At 50.6% G+C, this 14801-nt stretch overlaps 4 protein-coding genes across 4 annotated transcripts; 1 reads left to right on the forward strand and 3 right to left on the reverse strand.

Annotated features, from left to right (window-relative positions):
• Positions 1-281: 281 nt before the first annotated feature.
• On the reverse strand, positions 282-5602 carry BP01DRAFT_416083 (putative ABC transporter). Its single transcript, XM_025579181.1, has 15 exons — positions 5053-5602; positions 4822-4993; positions 3868-4768; positions 3693-3815; positions 3549-3647; positions 3373-3497; positions 3279-3326; positions 2574-3228; positions 2443-2520; positions 1832-2393; positions 1530-1781; positions 1191-1480; positions 678-1131; positions 549-593; positions 282-473 (listed from the first exon to the last, which is right to left on the reverse strand). The coding sequence occupies exons 1-15, from the start codon at positions 5578-5580 to the stop codon at positions 336-338; spliced, it is 4470 nt and encodes a 1489-aa protein (XP_025431087.1). The 5' UTR covers positions 5581-5602; the 3' UTR covers positions 282-335.
• Positions 5603-7102: 1500 nt separating this feature from the next.
• Positions 7103-7460, forward strand: BP01DRAFT_392053 (glycoside hydrolase; the record flags this gene model as incomplete). The annotated part of the gene is made up of 2 exons (XM_025578117.1): positions 7103-7293; positions 7374-7460. The coding sequence occupies exons 1-2, from the start codon at positions 7123-7125 to the stop codon at positions 7458-7460; spliced, it is 258 nt and encodes an 85-aa protein (XP_025431088.1). The 5' UTR covers positions 7103-7122.
• An 821-nt stretch (positions 7461-8281) lies between these two features.
• Positions 8282-10089, reverse strand: BP01DRAFT_357036 (glycosyltransferase family 25 protein). The gene is made up of 4 exons (XM_025575100.1): positions 9575-10089; positions 9373-9516; positions 9249-9316; positions 8282-9180 (listed from the first exon to the last, which is right to left on the reverse strand). Exons 1-4 carry the CDS (start codon positions 9743-9745, stop codon positions 8394-8396), a joined length of 1170 nt encoding a protein of 389 aa, XP_025431089.1. The 5' UTR covers positions 9746-10089; the 3' UTR covers positions 8282-8393.
• Positions 10090-10677: 588 nt separating this feature from the next.
• Positions 10678-12966, reverse strand: BP01DRAFT_54080 (putative nucleotide-sugar transporter). Its single transcript, XM_025579931.1, has 2 exons — positions 12149-12966; positions 10678-12071 (listed from the first exon to the last, which is right to left on the reverse strand). Exons 1-2 carry the CDS (start codon positions 12599-12601, stop codon positions 10692-10694), a joined length of 1833 nt encoding a protein of 610 aa, XP_025431090.1. The 5' UTR covers positions 12602-12966; the 3' UTR covers positions 10678-10691.
• Between the last annotated feature and the right edge of the window lie 1835 nt (positions 12967-14801).

Below are 14801 nucleotides of genomic sequence, written 5' to 3' on the forward strand. Positions count from 1 at the left end.
TTCAGTTAGTGATCGGTCGTTCTTAGGGATCGTTTATCATGTTGTGTGTGTTGTTCCCTGTATATACGTTGTTATGTATATATACTATTATCCTTGAGATTGGAATCTATTCACAGTCCATACCTTCACACTTTTACTGGTGTTCCATTGTGTTGTAGGCTTGAGCAGCCATCATGTCACCACAGATGTAATTTATTTTGGCCATCGGTTTTGAAAGTATCAGTATCTCATCATTTTGTACATCCTATGAGCTTCCAAGTAACTCCAGTATATGTAAGCCACGCCACATTTTCGTACATTCTAGTCTGATCTTCCCAATAGCCAGCCGAGCTGAATCACTCATCCTTGTGCGGAGCGTTCTTCGACTTCCGTTTACTAAGCCATTTCTTGATATCTCCAATCCCATGCAGATACAACCACGAGAAGAAGAAGACGGCCATGAAGTTGAACATCACATAAACCCAGAAAATGCCCTGTACTCATTGATCAGCATCTTTTCTCGGAAGGAACCTCTTTCCTTCCCCAGTCGCAAGCAGGCATTCACTTACATAAGCCCTCCATTTATGCGAATAATAAACATTGAAACTCGCGGCCTGAATACCCAGACGCGAAAGAAGTTAGCTTAGCTTTCAATCCATCTCATCGTTCAAAGAGGGAGAAGAGGTGAGTGAACATACGAAGACATCTCCGTCAGTGTATTGACAGAATGCACAGAAGCCATTGCCCGCGTCAGTGACGTACCCGCCGGATTGAGTGGCAAACGCACCCGCGTAGTCCTGACATGTCGAGCCTGGGGGCGGACTGAACAGGGATTCTTCACGGGAGATGCAGCGCACAGGGATGTTGTGGGTGACCACGCCTAGGAGGGCCTCGAGGAGATAGTGGAAAGGGGTGAGCCAGTACATCCAGGAGCGCCAGAAGTGAATGAGGCTGTTGTAAGGGACGACAACACCGCAGAATGAGACGACGAAGGTGAAGAAGGTGGGAACGAGAAGGGAGGCAAAGAGCTCATTAGGGGCAAAGGCGGCAATGAACTGGCCGAAACCGATGTAAAAGATCTCGAAAAGCATCAGCATCATCCAGACGAAGCCGGAGGTGAAGGAGTCGCGTGGGAACCAAATGCCCCAGTACCTGAAGGCAACTGTTAGTCTATTCGGAAGATTCAAGCTCGGGGAGTGGTGGTTGCTTGCCAGCAGTTGAAGTAGAGCGTTCCTGCGACGACCGAATAGGGCAGTTCGGGAAGAATGGCGCTGGTCACGAAAGCTGTCCAGGAATAGATCTTGGAGCTGGCTTCCCGAGATTGGTAGAGGTCGCGGAAATGGAGGAACCGGGGTTGGAGCTGCTGGATCAAAGGTGGGCAAATGGTGAGGGTCATGAAGATGGAGAACAAGCGAGACTGCATGTCGATGGAGCTTTCTCCCAGGTGCCAGAAAGTAAAGGTATTGAATAGTCCAGTGAAGATATGAAGGATGAATTTACCCTGCAAAGCCATTAGGGCTGCTGCCATACAGATTTTGAGAACCACGTACCGCAGTGTATTGAGGTGTCCGCCAATAGGCAGTGAAAGACCGCTTCGTGGTCGCCATGATTTGCACCCATACCGGCATCGCAAACTCGCGGTCGTCATCTGTTTTTTCTTCTGCCCCTTTGTTACGACGTTCCCGGATTATGCTGTCAATGGTTTCTGAAAGCTGCTGGCGTTCTGCCGAATTTGCCCAGACATCGCCCCAGTCTTGTCCTTTGTACTCAGGGTTTCCAGCACCAATGGCGTCCAGCATGTACTATTCCAGTCAGCGAACACGATCGATGAATCCTGTAGAGCTGTAGATACCTCGGCAGGGTTCTCATGAGGAGCACACTTCCTGGCGCCATTGCTCTCGAAATATTCAATGAGCTTTCTGGAGTCCGAACCCAGCTCGTCGTTGTAAACAACCCTCCCTCCGCTTTGCAGTAAAAGCAGATCGTCAAACTCTTCAAACAAAACAGCCGACGGCTGGTGAATCGTGCAAAGAATTGCTTGGCCTGCATTAGCGAGTCGTCGAAGGAAGCGTACGATATTGTAAGCAGCTAATGAATCCAAGCCAGAAGTCGGCTCATCCAGGAAAAGTAGTAATTGTGGCTTGCTAGCTAGCTCAACGGCAATCGTCAACCGCTTGCGTTGCTCTGGGTTCAACCCCGAGCCACCAGCACCAACTGTAGCTCCAGCGATATCTCGCATTTCCAGCAAGTCGATGATTTTCTCGCAATAGTCGTATTTCTCCTGGACCGAGACTTCTCTTGACTGACGAAGTAGGGCGGAGAACCGGAGTGATTCTCTCACAGTAGCCGTAGGTTCATGGATGTCCATTTGCTCAGCGAAGCCAGTGGCTCTTTGGAAACTCCTTGGAAGGGGCCTGCAGACTTCATTAATAGTGTAAGGAGTGTTGAGATGGCCATACTTACATTCCATCAACAAGAAATGTACCAGTGACAACACCAAAGTTGACACGCTGTGCTAGAGTATTCAGAAGCGTCGTCTTTCTAGATGAACAGTGAGTCAAGGAATCGAGCAAAACAGTAAGAGAAGGACTGACCCCGCTCCAGATGCACCCATCAAAGCTGTAAGACGACCAGGCTTAACATATCCCTGCACATCTTGTAGAAGCTTCCTCTGGCCGCCTTTATAGGGTATTGTGTAGTTCACATCTTGCCACGTGAAGATAGAAGTGCTTTTGGCAATGCCCTGCACCTGCTTCCCCGATTCGTCGGACTTCTTTTCCTGGATGCTATTGCTGCTGCCCGACTCAACATCGCCTGGGAGCTCCTTGTACTTCACTGCATCTTCGATAGCTTTGGGTGCCTCGCCTCGCTTGAATATAGTAACCGTGCTACCCCCCTTGTTGGGCTTCTGCAACTCCATGCCTATCATCGTCAAGACAACAAACAGAATGAACCAACCAATGATGATCCCAAAGTTCCGCCAAAGATGAGACCGACTGTATGTAAAAGCCGCTTCTATATACCTGGAACCTTGGACGACGAGCTGGTTCGGAGTACTCCCTTGGATGGCGCATACTTGGTGATTTGCCTGTGCAGTCGGGCCATCTGGAACAATAGACGGTGGAACGCATTGCAAATTGAGATTGTAAAACTCATTCGACATGATTGCCTCAAATGCATATTGCACTGGATTGATCCAGATCAACCATTTGAACCAAGGATGCATTTTCCACGGAGGAATTAAATAACCTGAATAACTTAGCTGAATATCTTCATGAAGGGTTGAAGACTTCAAATACCGGTATAGACAACCAAGATCTGAATTACGACGCCGGTGAGACGGGTGGCTGGTCAAATTAGTCCAGACTCTGGCTCTTGCACGATCTTACTTACAAACATCAAGGGAGCCTGTCAAAGCGCCAATGGTTCGGAACAAGGAATACATCGTCATCGTAAGCGTGAATATGAACAAGAAGTTGATGAAGAACTGCGATGCAGTTCTCTGAAGATTCGACATGCTGCAGGTCAGTCAGTTACTGTTTGCATTGGTGCCAGCAAACAAAGCATACAAGTATACCACCAACTCAAAGAGAGTTACTTGGACAAATATGATGGGCACATCCACAACAACCTGAGCCAAAGCGAATGCTGAAGGACGGTAGAAGGAACTGCAATTATCAGCATTGCTCAGAAGCTTGATATTCCATACTCACAAAGTCTTGTGCTTCAGCATAATGGGCCGACTAGAGAAGAATGCTGTAAGTTCAGCCATGGCAAGAAGTGCATTGAATAACAGGACAAAGAACAAGACGCCTCCTCGAGTGAAAACACCGGCACTATTGCACTGATCAGTAAGATTCACAAGGACTGGTATCATGGCGAACGAACCTAGTCTGAGGCAGATCGTAAAAAAGACTTCCAATGATCAATGCTTGGAAAGTAAGCATAGCCCACTTCCCGATCAGTGTCTGCTTGTCCCCATACATGATGAGAAATTGCCGCTGGGTCAGTATGATAATCTGTTTGTAAAACGATACTGTGTAATTCTTCTTGAGCTTTTCCCGGGCAAGCTCTTGTTCTTCCCTATTGGTCTCCACCTCTCGCTCAAAATCCTCAATATCTTTTTGAGAGGCTTTGAAAATGCCACTGCGTCGATATGCTCTCTGGAAATCCTCCCCCGAACGGGGAATCCGATCCTCCCAACCCTGCTTGACACGTCGGGCAAAAGGATCACTGACTGAAGTCAAGAAATCCGGGGTTGTCCACCGAGGGGGGCACTCGAATCCTAGCCGCTCAAAGTAGGCTTTGGCATTTTCCGTGCGTCCGTAGTAGGCACATTTCCCGTCCTCAATCAACATCACTTTGTCAAAGAGATTGTATAGATTCTCCGAAGCCTGATACAGGGCCACAAGTGTGGACGCATGTGACATGTCCGTTGAGCTTCTGAGGCTTTGAACATATTCCAGAGCAGTACTTGCGTCTAGGCCCTTGGTCGAGTTGTCCCAACATTGCGTGCTGGCTTTTGTGACCAAAGCTTCGCCGATGGATACACGCTTTTTTTCTCCTCCGGAGATACCACGTATCAGCTCATTTCCAACCTTTGTGCCCAACGCATGTTCGATCCAAAACAATTTGGCGATTGTAGACAGAAAGGTTTCTTGATACTGCTTCCTACTCTCTCCCGGTAGTCGTGATTCCTGACCTGGTGTCCGGCTTTTCAAGGCGAACATCAAGGTATCTCGAACTGTGAGCGTAGCATAATGCAGGTCATCTTCAGGATTATAGAGCACTGCAGAAGTCAGCCGAACACCGTCAAAATGAGAAACCATGTAAATTGCATACCTTCCGAGCGATATTTATCCGCCATTGTACTGGAATCAGTGCCCCCATACCGTACATCACCTTCCACGCTTCTATAGCCGGATCTTTGGTTTCCAATAACTTTCAAAAAAGTCGAACATCCAGATCCGGGGCGACCCAGAACAAGAAGCATTTCCCCGGGTCGCACACATCCCTATGCATTCATGAGTGAGAACCAGTCTTACAGAGACCAAGCACGCGTGGCTCACTCACAGTGAAGTCATCTAGAATAGTACGCAATGCGGTACCTGAGCTAGTATGCTTCGCGCGTCGTGTGAAGAAGTTCTTGATCATTCTAGGTAATGCGAGGAAAATGTCTGCATTCGTGGGCTGGATAGCAGCGCCTAGCCCAACGCCTTTGACGGTAAGATTCTTCCATATTACACCGAGATGCCTTGTCTTCTCTTCTTCTGAATTGGCCTTCCTCTCGTGGCCGAACATCCGTGACACCAGTTTCGCAATCTGAGCTGTATCATCTGCACCCACAGGGTCGGAGCCTGATCTGGAGGTTTGTCGCTTGGACAAAACGCGGACAATGTCATCATCAGTCAGCCGCCTGTCGAGAGAAGTCCCTGCCTGGCCCCTAGCGACATGTTCGCTAGTCGTGGTAGATCGTTCTGCATGATAGCTAGATTCGGAGCGCGATGTTGGCTCCGACGGAGACAAAGAAGTGAGCGAGGGGTTGTCTTCGTGCTGGACGTTGAGATTGCGTCTAGAACCAATATTCTGCTCTCTATCCATGCTTACGATGATTGATGCTGACCATCAAATGCGTAGCAGCCAGAGATAACGCTGTGCATTCGAAAGAATATATGGAAAGCGCCAGGGGTCGAGTCTGGACCGAGCTCGATAGGAGCATACATCATCAAATTATACCGGCCACCCAAGTCAGGTAACGGACCTAACCGGATGTACGCAGGAAGGTGGTGGGTTTCTCGAGAACCTAATCGCTCAGCCAGAATGCAAGCTTTCAGATGTAACAATGCGGAGGTGAATGTTCGGAGTCCGACATGCCGACACGGCGAAAATGGCTGACTCTATCCGATTCGAGGGGTGGGAACCTGTTCCAAGGTTGACGACAAGAAACCCTGAGATGCCAGGAAGTATAGTGGCGCATGATGCGGTGCGGTGGACATTGACGTCGACCATCATGAAGTCATCATCTGCGGCCACGGGGCGAGACCCATGGATGGACTGTACATCCTTTGAACGCCAAGGGGCGCTGAATCATGCGATAACGCGGGTCCTTCCCATCTTGAATGCTCAATCGTACACATTATTTTGTGCTGGATCCGGTTTTCAGCGCGCTGTCAGCACGCTGTGCTCTGTGTCGCCTTGGCTAGACTGGCTGCTGGCGAATAGAGTTTCATTGGAGGGCTTAGAAGGAAAAGCATGCATATTTGCTGTGGAAATGAATAATAGGACATAAAGTGTATGCAAACTTGAGGTCCAGACTGGATAGAGATGATAAGAAAGGGAGCGATAGAGAGAGAGGGAGAGATATATGCAGTAAGCGGAGTTGAGGGGAGGTATGAGGGAGATTGGTTTGTTTGTCCGGTATGTGTCAACGCCCTCCTCCTCCTCCTCCTCCTCCTCCTCCTTTCTTCTTTTGCTTCGTTTCTTACCCTCCTTCGACTTCTTCAACTTCTTCTTCGCAGCCCCACATCTCCAGTTCAGACAATGAGGGGCAAACACAGCCATCTCCGCCAAGGATGATTAACCGGATTAATCAGAAGGACTGCTACGACGGAAAATGCATCACCTCTGCAGATGGCTTGATTATCCCCGTGGCCTGGCAGATGCAGATCTCCCGGAATTGAATGGCCCCATGACTGCTTTGACTGAAAACCGCAGCTGCAGAATCCGGAATTGATCTTTGGTTTGGCTAGATGATGGGAAGCCTGGACATGAAAAAGCTACTCGAGCATCGAACGAATCCGTGATCATGAGCTTGTCAAGAATACACACATCTCGAGCATCACCATGCGCGCGCTTCTCTTATCGGGGCTTCTCGCTATCCACATAGCTGCAGCTATAGATTCAAGCAGTGGATCGAGGGCTGCCTGGCAGACCCCAGCAACAGCCTCTACCTGAAGTGCTACCACTCGACGTACACGTTACCAGCCAGCGAGGGGGGCTGATTGATCGGACCGGCCTCCAACCCCAACACGCGCTGGCTACACAAGGCAACCGAGTGGCTCCCCGCGTTCTTGCACTACATTCAGCGCACGTGGAAGCCGGCCAACGGCATCGTGATCATGGAGTTCGGGTGGACAGAGCACTATGAGGCGTATAAGACGAAAGCGCAAGGATATCCTGACAGACTCCGTGCGGTCCGCGTACTACCGCGACTACGTGGAAGCCATGTTGCTGGCCGTAGCCGAGGGAGTGAATCTGGTGGGGTGTCTGGCCTGGTCCATTGCCGACAACCTGGAGTGGACGGCTGGGTTCATAGTAAAGTTTGGCTTGCAGCGCAGTAGATTATACTTTGCTAATTTGAAGATAATTAGAGGGGATGCCAATTGGGTCGATAGTATGTCAACCTCAGCACCCAAGAGCGGTCCTATAAAGCCATTTTTTTCGAACTAGCAAACCTCTTCGAGACCTACATGAAGGAGTGACGTTGCACAGGGTGAATCCTGATAGTCAAGATCAATGCATCGTCTCCAATCTTTGGGTTATGATAGCAATCTGTAGATCTGGAATATTACAGTTTTCAAGGGGCAGAATAGGAAGAGGAGTACTCCGTGCTGTGCATCACTTCCCAACATTCTGCGTGCTGTCCTTCAAAGGAACAGCATCAAAGCGAGCAATGCAGATGTAATATCCATTCAACCCGGAATCAAGAAAAAAGCAATACAACTTCAATCCCAACTCGAAGAATGTCCCGTTCCGTTTCATCTCCCGTAACCCGTAGCTAGGAAGATGAATCAATATCCCCCACCCATCATCCACACCAACTCAAATACCGAACAACCTGAATCACGCCTCGCCGCTCTTCTCTCGTTATTTGCTCTGGATATACCAAACTGATAAACATGAATTTGTTACACCCCAGGTACAGATCAAGCGCGGCTGCTATTTAAGAGCGGCAGAAGCAGAAGCAGCAGCAACAACAACAACAACAACAGCAACAACAAAAACAATAACAGCAACAAATGTAATACTCAACAACCACCAGATCTCAACCTGACCCAGCAATCAGCAAGAGCAAGAGCAACAGCCAAGCCCGCTTCTAATCTCTCCTTTCCCAGAGCCAACCGACCCAGTTGTGCCCTGGTGCCAGCCCATGCCACCCCTAACCCATTCCGCGCAGCTTTACCTAGTCCTGGGATTCTCAACCAACACGTATCCTGCAGCGGCAGCTACAGCTACGTCTGAGTTCTACTAAGAGGCCCTACCTATCAGTGATAAGAATGGTATTAGTCTACTATAGTGTAGTCAAGCCGCAACATTAGGTGGGATTAGGGCTCGGTGGTTGTTTTGTGCTATCTATACATAATGAATAAGAAACGATCCAACCAAGCGTGGTAACAGTGAAATAAGAATCACCCCTAATCTGCAGAAACATCCACAATCTTATGCACACGTCCCTGCTCCCGCGCCACTGCAACCGACCCTCCGAGCACCGTGAAGTTTGCCGGGTCAACATCCAGGGGCACACCTACATCCTCCCACGTCGCGTGCACTGTCTTCTCCTTGCTCAGAAGCCGGTGAATATTCAACATGGTACTATACATTACCCCATAGCTGTAAGCCGCATGCACATCTTGGTTCTGGTCATGGATATCGGAGGTTTTTGACAACGGCCCGGCGGGCTGGAACCCCCCCGTCAACGACGGATACGCGCCGAAGCAGCGCAGATATCCATGCCCGCACAGCCGACCCAGAGACACGTCGAACTGAGCCCCAATGTCGATTTGTTCAGCCAGGTGCCCCGGGTTCACGGACAGCGCCGCCAGAATCTTCTGAGCACCGTGGTAGCTCACCGCGTAGACCATGGAGCAGACCGCATCGGCCACGCTGCAGACCAGCCGCGTGTGGTCCGGCCGGTCGATGGGGGGTGGATCGCGCCAGTAGGGTAAAAAGTGATGGGGTGGCAGAACCGTCGGATCCGGTTGCGACAGGAAGAACGGCCGTTCAGCGCTGTAACTCAGCCCGCAGTGACCGAGCCAGAGAATGTCCCAGTCATCGCCGTAGGGGGATCCGGTAGATATGCCTTCTGACCCTTGGAGCGCTCGTACGGCGAGCGCGTAGCCTTGAAGCTGGGTTTTGATGGTCACGTCCCAGTCGACGTCGTCCTCCATGACGATGGCGCTCCCGAGTCTCCCTTGAACAATTCTGCAGTGTGATTAGTATGTGTCGCAGGAAAGCAAGCCAGGGGGGAGGGGAAGGGGTAGGCTGCATACTGCTGCATTGCATTGACATGTGCACGTCGAGCCGCATATTCTGTGGGCTTGTGGTCTGGATTCCAATTCTGGAGGTATTCATCAGCAACGGTGCACATGAGTACGGCACATCGCAGGGACTGACATGTGGAATGGATTTGGGGTTGACTTGGTCCGGCGTGACTCCATGGAGCCATTCCACGCGGAAACCGCTCACTGACGAGCCCAGAGCGATGTTATCCCTCTTGTCGGATCGGGTAGGCAGGTTAACCACGTATATTTTTGCGGTCTGCGTCTTGTTAGGACAAACGCCATTTCTCTCAAGCAAAGGACTGATAAGTGCGAACCCCTAATATTTCATTGCTGATAAGATGCAAAGGGGCGGGCTTTTCAACAGACTGTGTCTGTGCTATCACTTGCACATAGTGGGTCGGCGATAAGTTTAGGATGATGGCGATCGCACCGAATAGAAGCAGAACCGCCCGGATGATTCGTGTCTGGAGGATAGATAGAAACATAGTCGATTGGCTTGTTCAGGTCAGGAGAATAAGGAGAGGAATTGGACATCAAATCACGCATGTATACGACCTGCAATGCCTGCCAATCGTCCCTTCTGCGAATCCTGAACAGACCATGCGAAGAGTGGCTATCCCGGGCTGGCGAGAGCGTCAACACTGCTGGGTTCGGACTCGATCTCGTCGGACATAGCAAAGGAGAAAAGAATAAGAGAGGAAGAGTTTTGTAGAAGTCCTGATGACATCTATCCCTGGGGGACAACTGCTCATTTCCATGGTTACTCTGGAGCATTGGTGACGATTAGGAGGAGAATACTAGCCGCTGGGCGGAGGCGGGGGAGGAAAAGTTGGGCCCGTTGGAAGAAACCGATCTGCGGCCCAGACCCTTCTATTTATCACTTTCTGAACATTCAATTTATTTCTAGCTTCCAAACTGCCAGTTAAGCCTAAGACAGCATCTTACACTAAGCTCTTATAGGCAGAAGAACACAGCACAAATCATGGTCAAGTATATTTGTATATGGGTATCCATGATGCATGCGGGCTGCCGACACAAAACAACCAATGCAGAATGCTGGAAGACGTGATCGCAAGAAACCCCCGCCTGTGACGGGCTAAGAGATAGATAACATGGTATCACGCGATAAATAAACCTCTATACCAGGCCGGGTCGGTCAATCAATATGTGCACAACGCCAAATGTACTCCATACATGCCACCTCTTGGGCATGCGGACCGTCAATTCAACGAGTAAAGGAAATTCACCATGTGTGTATGCAAAGACGCAATATACCGTGAGAAGACGCTAACCCCCCCGGGGGAGTTTCTGCACCGAATCCGTTCGGACAATGTGCCGTCAAATGCGTTGGTGGAACAACGGAGCCGTGAGCCGAACCAGACCAGCGGTTCCCAAGCAAAGTGAAAAGATCTCAGCCGCCAGGGTTGGACTTCAATGGGCGGATCGCCCCTCTCCATGGGACAGTCTTTCCGGGGATGGTTGCACAACGCCTCCGAAGCTTTGCCGCCGGTCCGACTTGTGAAGCTCCGCTTCAAGCGAGGTGATGACGGGCGGTGCGGATTTCAACGGTGAGGGACCGGCGACCCGTGGAGAGAGTGACCGATCGTGGTCGCTGAGGTTCGAGGTGTTAATGCTCAACCCGTGCACATTGCTGCTGGCGCCGCTGGCACGAACGCGGAACGAGCGGCGGCCGGGCTTCAGATGATCGGCGGGCGTGATGTTGACATTCTCATCGTCATCCAGGTCGTCCGGCGAGTAGCGCATGCTCGTCTCGGGATGACGGATTCGCTGATATTCGCCGCGCTCTCCCGTGGGATCCGAATCGTCAGTCTCGGAGTCAAGGTTCGGGCTACGCGTCCACGAGCCTTTCCGAGATTCTGCACGCATCTTGGCGATCTTCATGTAGTTATATGTACCGATGCTAGCAATGGTCACAAACAAACCCGTGATGTTGATCAAGGTGAGCTGGTCGTGGAAGATGACACCGGCTGCACTGATGGTGACGACTTCCTTGAATATGCCGCAGATGCTCAAGGTTACCACCGAGGAGCGCTTGAGGAGCGCAAACTCGGAAGAAATCATACAGAAGGCGAGCAGGCCCGGAAAGACCAAGAGACCCACGCCGAAGAGGCTGCCGCGAGCTTCGGCCAGGGCATGGAATCCCGCGGCGATCTCCGAAGGTCCCTCCACGGCCAGCGCAATGATAATGAGAGACACAAACATAACGGGGGTAAGGAAAAAGAGAGTAGAGAAGGGATTGGCTGTCGCCGGATGGCGGAGAAGGAGGATTTGGGTCAGGCCCCATCGGAAGCCCGAGAAGAACGCGGATGCAATGACCAGGACGAACCCGACTACATTGAAGGCGGTCTCACCGGCTACCATCATGACAACACCTACAGTCATGGTGGCGATAATGATTATCAATCTAACTGATGGAGTCTCGAGGCGGAAGAGGAAGGCAAAAAGAAGAACAAAGGCCAGGGCGGAGGATTTGCACATAGTGAGAAAGGTGAGGGAGATGAATTTCAGAGACATATTCCCAAGACCAATGTCCAAGGAGGTTGCTGCACCGCAGGGAACCAGACGAGTAAAATAGAAGAATTTGGTGAGAATCGGCCGTTTCTCCGACGCATCATGATCGCGGACGGGCGAGCCGGCTGGGGTGGAGGTATGAGGGGGTTGCGGGCGCAACGATGGTATCAAGTAAAGCAGAAGGGAAGAGAGTGTGAACTGAACAGCCATGTGTAGACTGGTGGTGAAGAGAGGGAAGGGAAAAACGACGTTGTTGTCAGAGAACATCCATTTGTTGTACTGTCACGGGGAGGCACGCGACCCAGTTAGCCCCTGTCCCCAACCTGCACAGCTCCGTCCCCTTGGGATCAACTCACAATTGAAATCGACAGCGAGAAAAAGTACCACATGAGGATCAAAGCGCCATTGACCAGGAGCCGCTGCATGATCTCCCTGTCTGCCATTCTCAGTGGCAGCCAGTCGTGCTTGGAAGCCTTGACATCGGCGATCCGGGCATCCAACTGCCTGCGCTGCTGTCTTCTGCGTCGTCGCTGCCGTCGCTGTCTCGCAGTGAGGCCGGTCTCCTCGTCATCGTGGATGTCTTCGTCGGAACTAGTGTAATCCATCTCGTCGCTTTCCGCAATGGAGGACAAATCCGACTCGTCTGCGTCCTCAGCCGGTGAGGACTTCTTCTCTTCCCTCTTCGCGCCGACTGCGTCCCCGGTAACTCTTGCAAGGTCGTCCCTTGGGTCGATTGCCGCGGAATGGGGACCTACAGCCAACACTGAACTCCGCCGTCGATGGTGATTACTGACCGGGGATACACCCATACTGGGACTCCGGGGGGAGAAGGAGGAGGGAGGGAGGCGAGGTGATATATGGTTGAATCGCGGACTCGAAGGCGTTCGCTACAATAAGGATGGCCCCATCAGTGAGAATGTGGATTGTGTCTCAGAGGCCCACCGCGCGCGCACACGATCGAGGGAAAATCGAAGGGCAAAAAAAGAATTGGGGGGGGGGGGAGGGGGTTAAGGACGGGGGCAGCCAAAGGAGTGTGTGTGGAAAGAAGAAGATCGGTGAAGGAGCAAAAATGACTGGTCTCAGGGACCGTAGGGAAAAAGGAATTGATGGGATGACACAAAGGAAAGTAAAAAGGAGACTAATCCAAGGAAAGAGGTAGAAAAAGGAACTGTCAGAGTGAGAAAACCTTAGAGGGAGGGGGAAGTGTGTGCAGGGTGAGCGGAGGGAGGGGGGGGGAATAGTTCGTATGGGATGGATGATGCAAGGGCGACCGCTGCAGGAGCGAAGAGGGAACACAGCTAAAGAAAAGAGAGAGAGAGAGAGAATAGAGAGAGAGAGGGCTGGAGGGAGGGAGAGGGAGGAGCGAGCACAGAGAGGGTGAGGAATGACACAGTAGGGAAAATGGGTCACAAGGCGCTAGGGGAAAAATAGATTAGTGAGGAATTATGGGATCCAAATAGGTCAGTCAAACTTGGAATACTCAGTAAGAAAGAAAAGAATAATTAACTTAGGGAAAGAAGAATATAAGGATGATTGTTGATGTTGATGTTGATGTTGGTTGGGCGAAAGAACGTGACTGGGGATGAGTTGGAAGGAATTCAGGGTCCCGTGCTACTTCTATGCTTCTTCTCCTTGGTAAGAACTATGAGGTCTCTCCTCGAGGACTACAGTAACGAGGTATTCCCTGAAGAGCTTCATTGCTCAATGCTCAATACTCTATACTCAGTGCTGTGTATACTGATTACCGCTCTGCTCAATGCTCTTTGCTCAATAGCCACCCAGAACGTCATTTCATCTCCAGATCCCCAATCCAACCCAGTCCCAAAATCTAAATACGAGCACGACCAAAGTTAATAATCATGATGACAACAACCACGGTGAACCACCATCTTCAAACCACTAACTAGGCCGGTTCCACAACACCTGACTTGTTTCAAATTACAGCCTTCTTTCAAGGGAAATGACAACAGATAGGAAGGCGAAGCGACACAAGAAGAGGAAGAGGAAGAACTTCCGTGCCGAATGGGATGATTCTGACCAGATGGACTGATTTGACTGACTCGAGGATAAACGAATGAGTTGCTAAACCGCACACGCAGGGTCTCAATCTCTTTCACTCACTAGGTACGAAGGTACCTACTCATTCCCCTTCCCTTCTATTATTCTTCCTCCTTTTTTTTTCTTTTTCTTTTTTTTGTGCCCTACGTTAGTCTGTGGATCATAGAGAATTATCCTCCCCTTCTCCTCCTGCTCCTCCTCCTCCACTTTGCTGTTCCACTTGGGCCCCCCCCCCTGTCTGCCTTAAACTAGTTGCTAGGCATGAGCTATGAGGCAAGTTGAAGGTCATCAAGGCTGGAAAAAGCGGGGAACACACCGAAAAGACTAAGCGATGATTGCTCTGATGCTCCGAGATTAAATTTGTGCATCTTTGGGCTTGAACCTTCCGGACGATCCGGGGGAAAATCCAAAAGAGGGGAGAAGAATAAGTTAAAAGGTCCAGGGGTGAAAAAGGCTGATCGGTGGATGTTGTGATCTTTGTGGTACCTTGGGAAATTCCAGGTCTTCATAAAGATGATTATTTCACTGCGCCAAAGAGTGAGTGAGCTACTTGAATCATACAGTAGTATCCCGTATACCTCCGTACATGTAGACTCCCATCAATCAGGCAGCAATCTGCTATCTACCCCCTATCTACGGAGTAGGTATCTATCTATTCACAACTTTTCCATGCCTGGGGCGCAGGTTGGCTGTGATTCCCAGTTCCACTCGCGCAGACAGACACACAGCTTGGCATTCAGACCAGCCATGACTGAGCATTTTCCGGCCAAGCGTCGGGGCCCAACTCATGGATTGTGGTCATTGGAGGCTTGGACGGTGATTGATTCACGGGCTGACTGTAACTACTTCAGTCACGGTGTTTGCACTGGACATTCGGATTGACCCGACAAGCAACAGAATTACTTGTCTCCAGACGGTCCCTCAAGTGCAGCCAAACTCAGTGCATATTAC

This window comes from Aspergillus saccharolyticus, assembly GCF_003184585.1.
Source record: "Aspergillus saccharolyticus JOP 1030-1 unplaced genomic scaffold BP01scaffold_16, whole genome shotgun sequence".
NCBI classification, from domain to species: Eukaryota; Fungi; Ascomycota; class Eurotiomycetes; order Eurotiales; family Aspergillaceae; genus Aspergillus; species Aspergillus saccharolyticus.

What these genes read in the sequence shown, in the direction of transcription:
- BP01DRAFT_416083 (XM_025579181.1), bottom strand. Translation starts at nt 5,580, where the DNA reads ATGGATAGAGAGCAGAATATTGGTTCTAGACGCAATCTCAACGTCCAG. An exon ending in GGATAAATATCGCTCGGAAG is followed by an intron (nt 4,769 to 4,821) that starts GTATGCAATTTA and finishes TGACTTCTGCAG; the next exon opens with TGCTCTATAATCCTGAAGAT. An exon ending in ACATTTCTTGTTGATGGAAT is followed by an intron (nt 2,394 to 2,442) that starts GTAAGTATGGCC and finishes TGAAGTCTGCAG; the next exon opens with GCCCCTTCCAAGGAGTTTCC.
- BP01DRAFT_357036 (XM_025575100.1), bottom strand. Translation starts at nt 9,745, where the DNA reads ATGTTTCTATCTATCCTCCAGACACGAATCATCCGGGCGGTTCTGCTT. An exon ending in TCAGCAATGAAATATTAGGG is followed by an intron (nt 9,517 to 9,574) that starts GTTCGCACTTAT and finishes AACAAGACGCAG; the next exon opens with ACCGCAAAAATATACGTGGT. An exon ending in ACCCCAAATCCATTCCACAT is followed by an intron (nt 9,317 to 9,372) that starts GTCAGTCCCTGC and finishes GAATACCTCCAG; the next exon opens with AATTGGAATCCAGACCACAA.
- BP01DRAFT_54080 (XM_025579931.1), bottom strand. Translation starts at nt 12,601, where the DNA reads ATGGGTGTATCCCCGGTCAGTAATCACCATCGACGGCGGAGTTCAGTG. An exon ending in TCTCGCTGTCGATTTCAATT is followed by an intron (nt 12,072 to 12,148) that starts GTGAGTTGATCC and finishes TCCCCGTGACAG; the next exon opens with TACAACAAATGGATGTTCTC.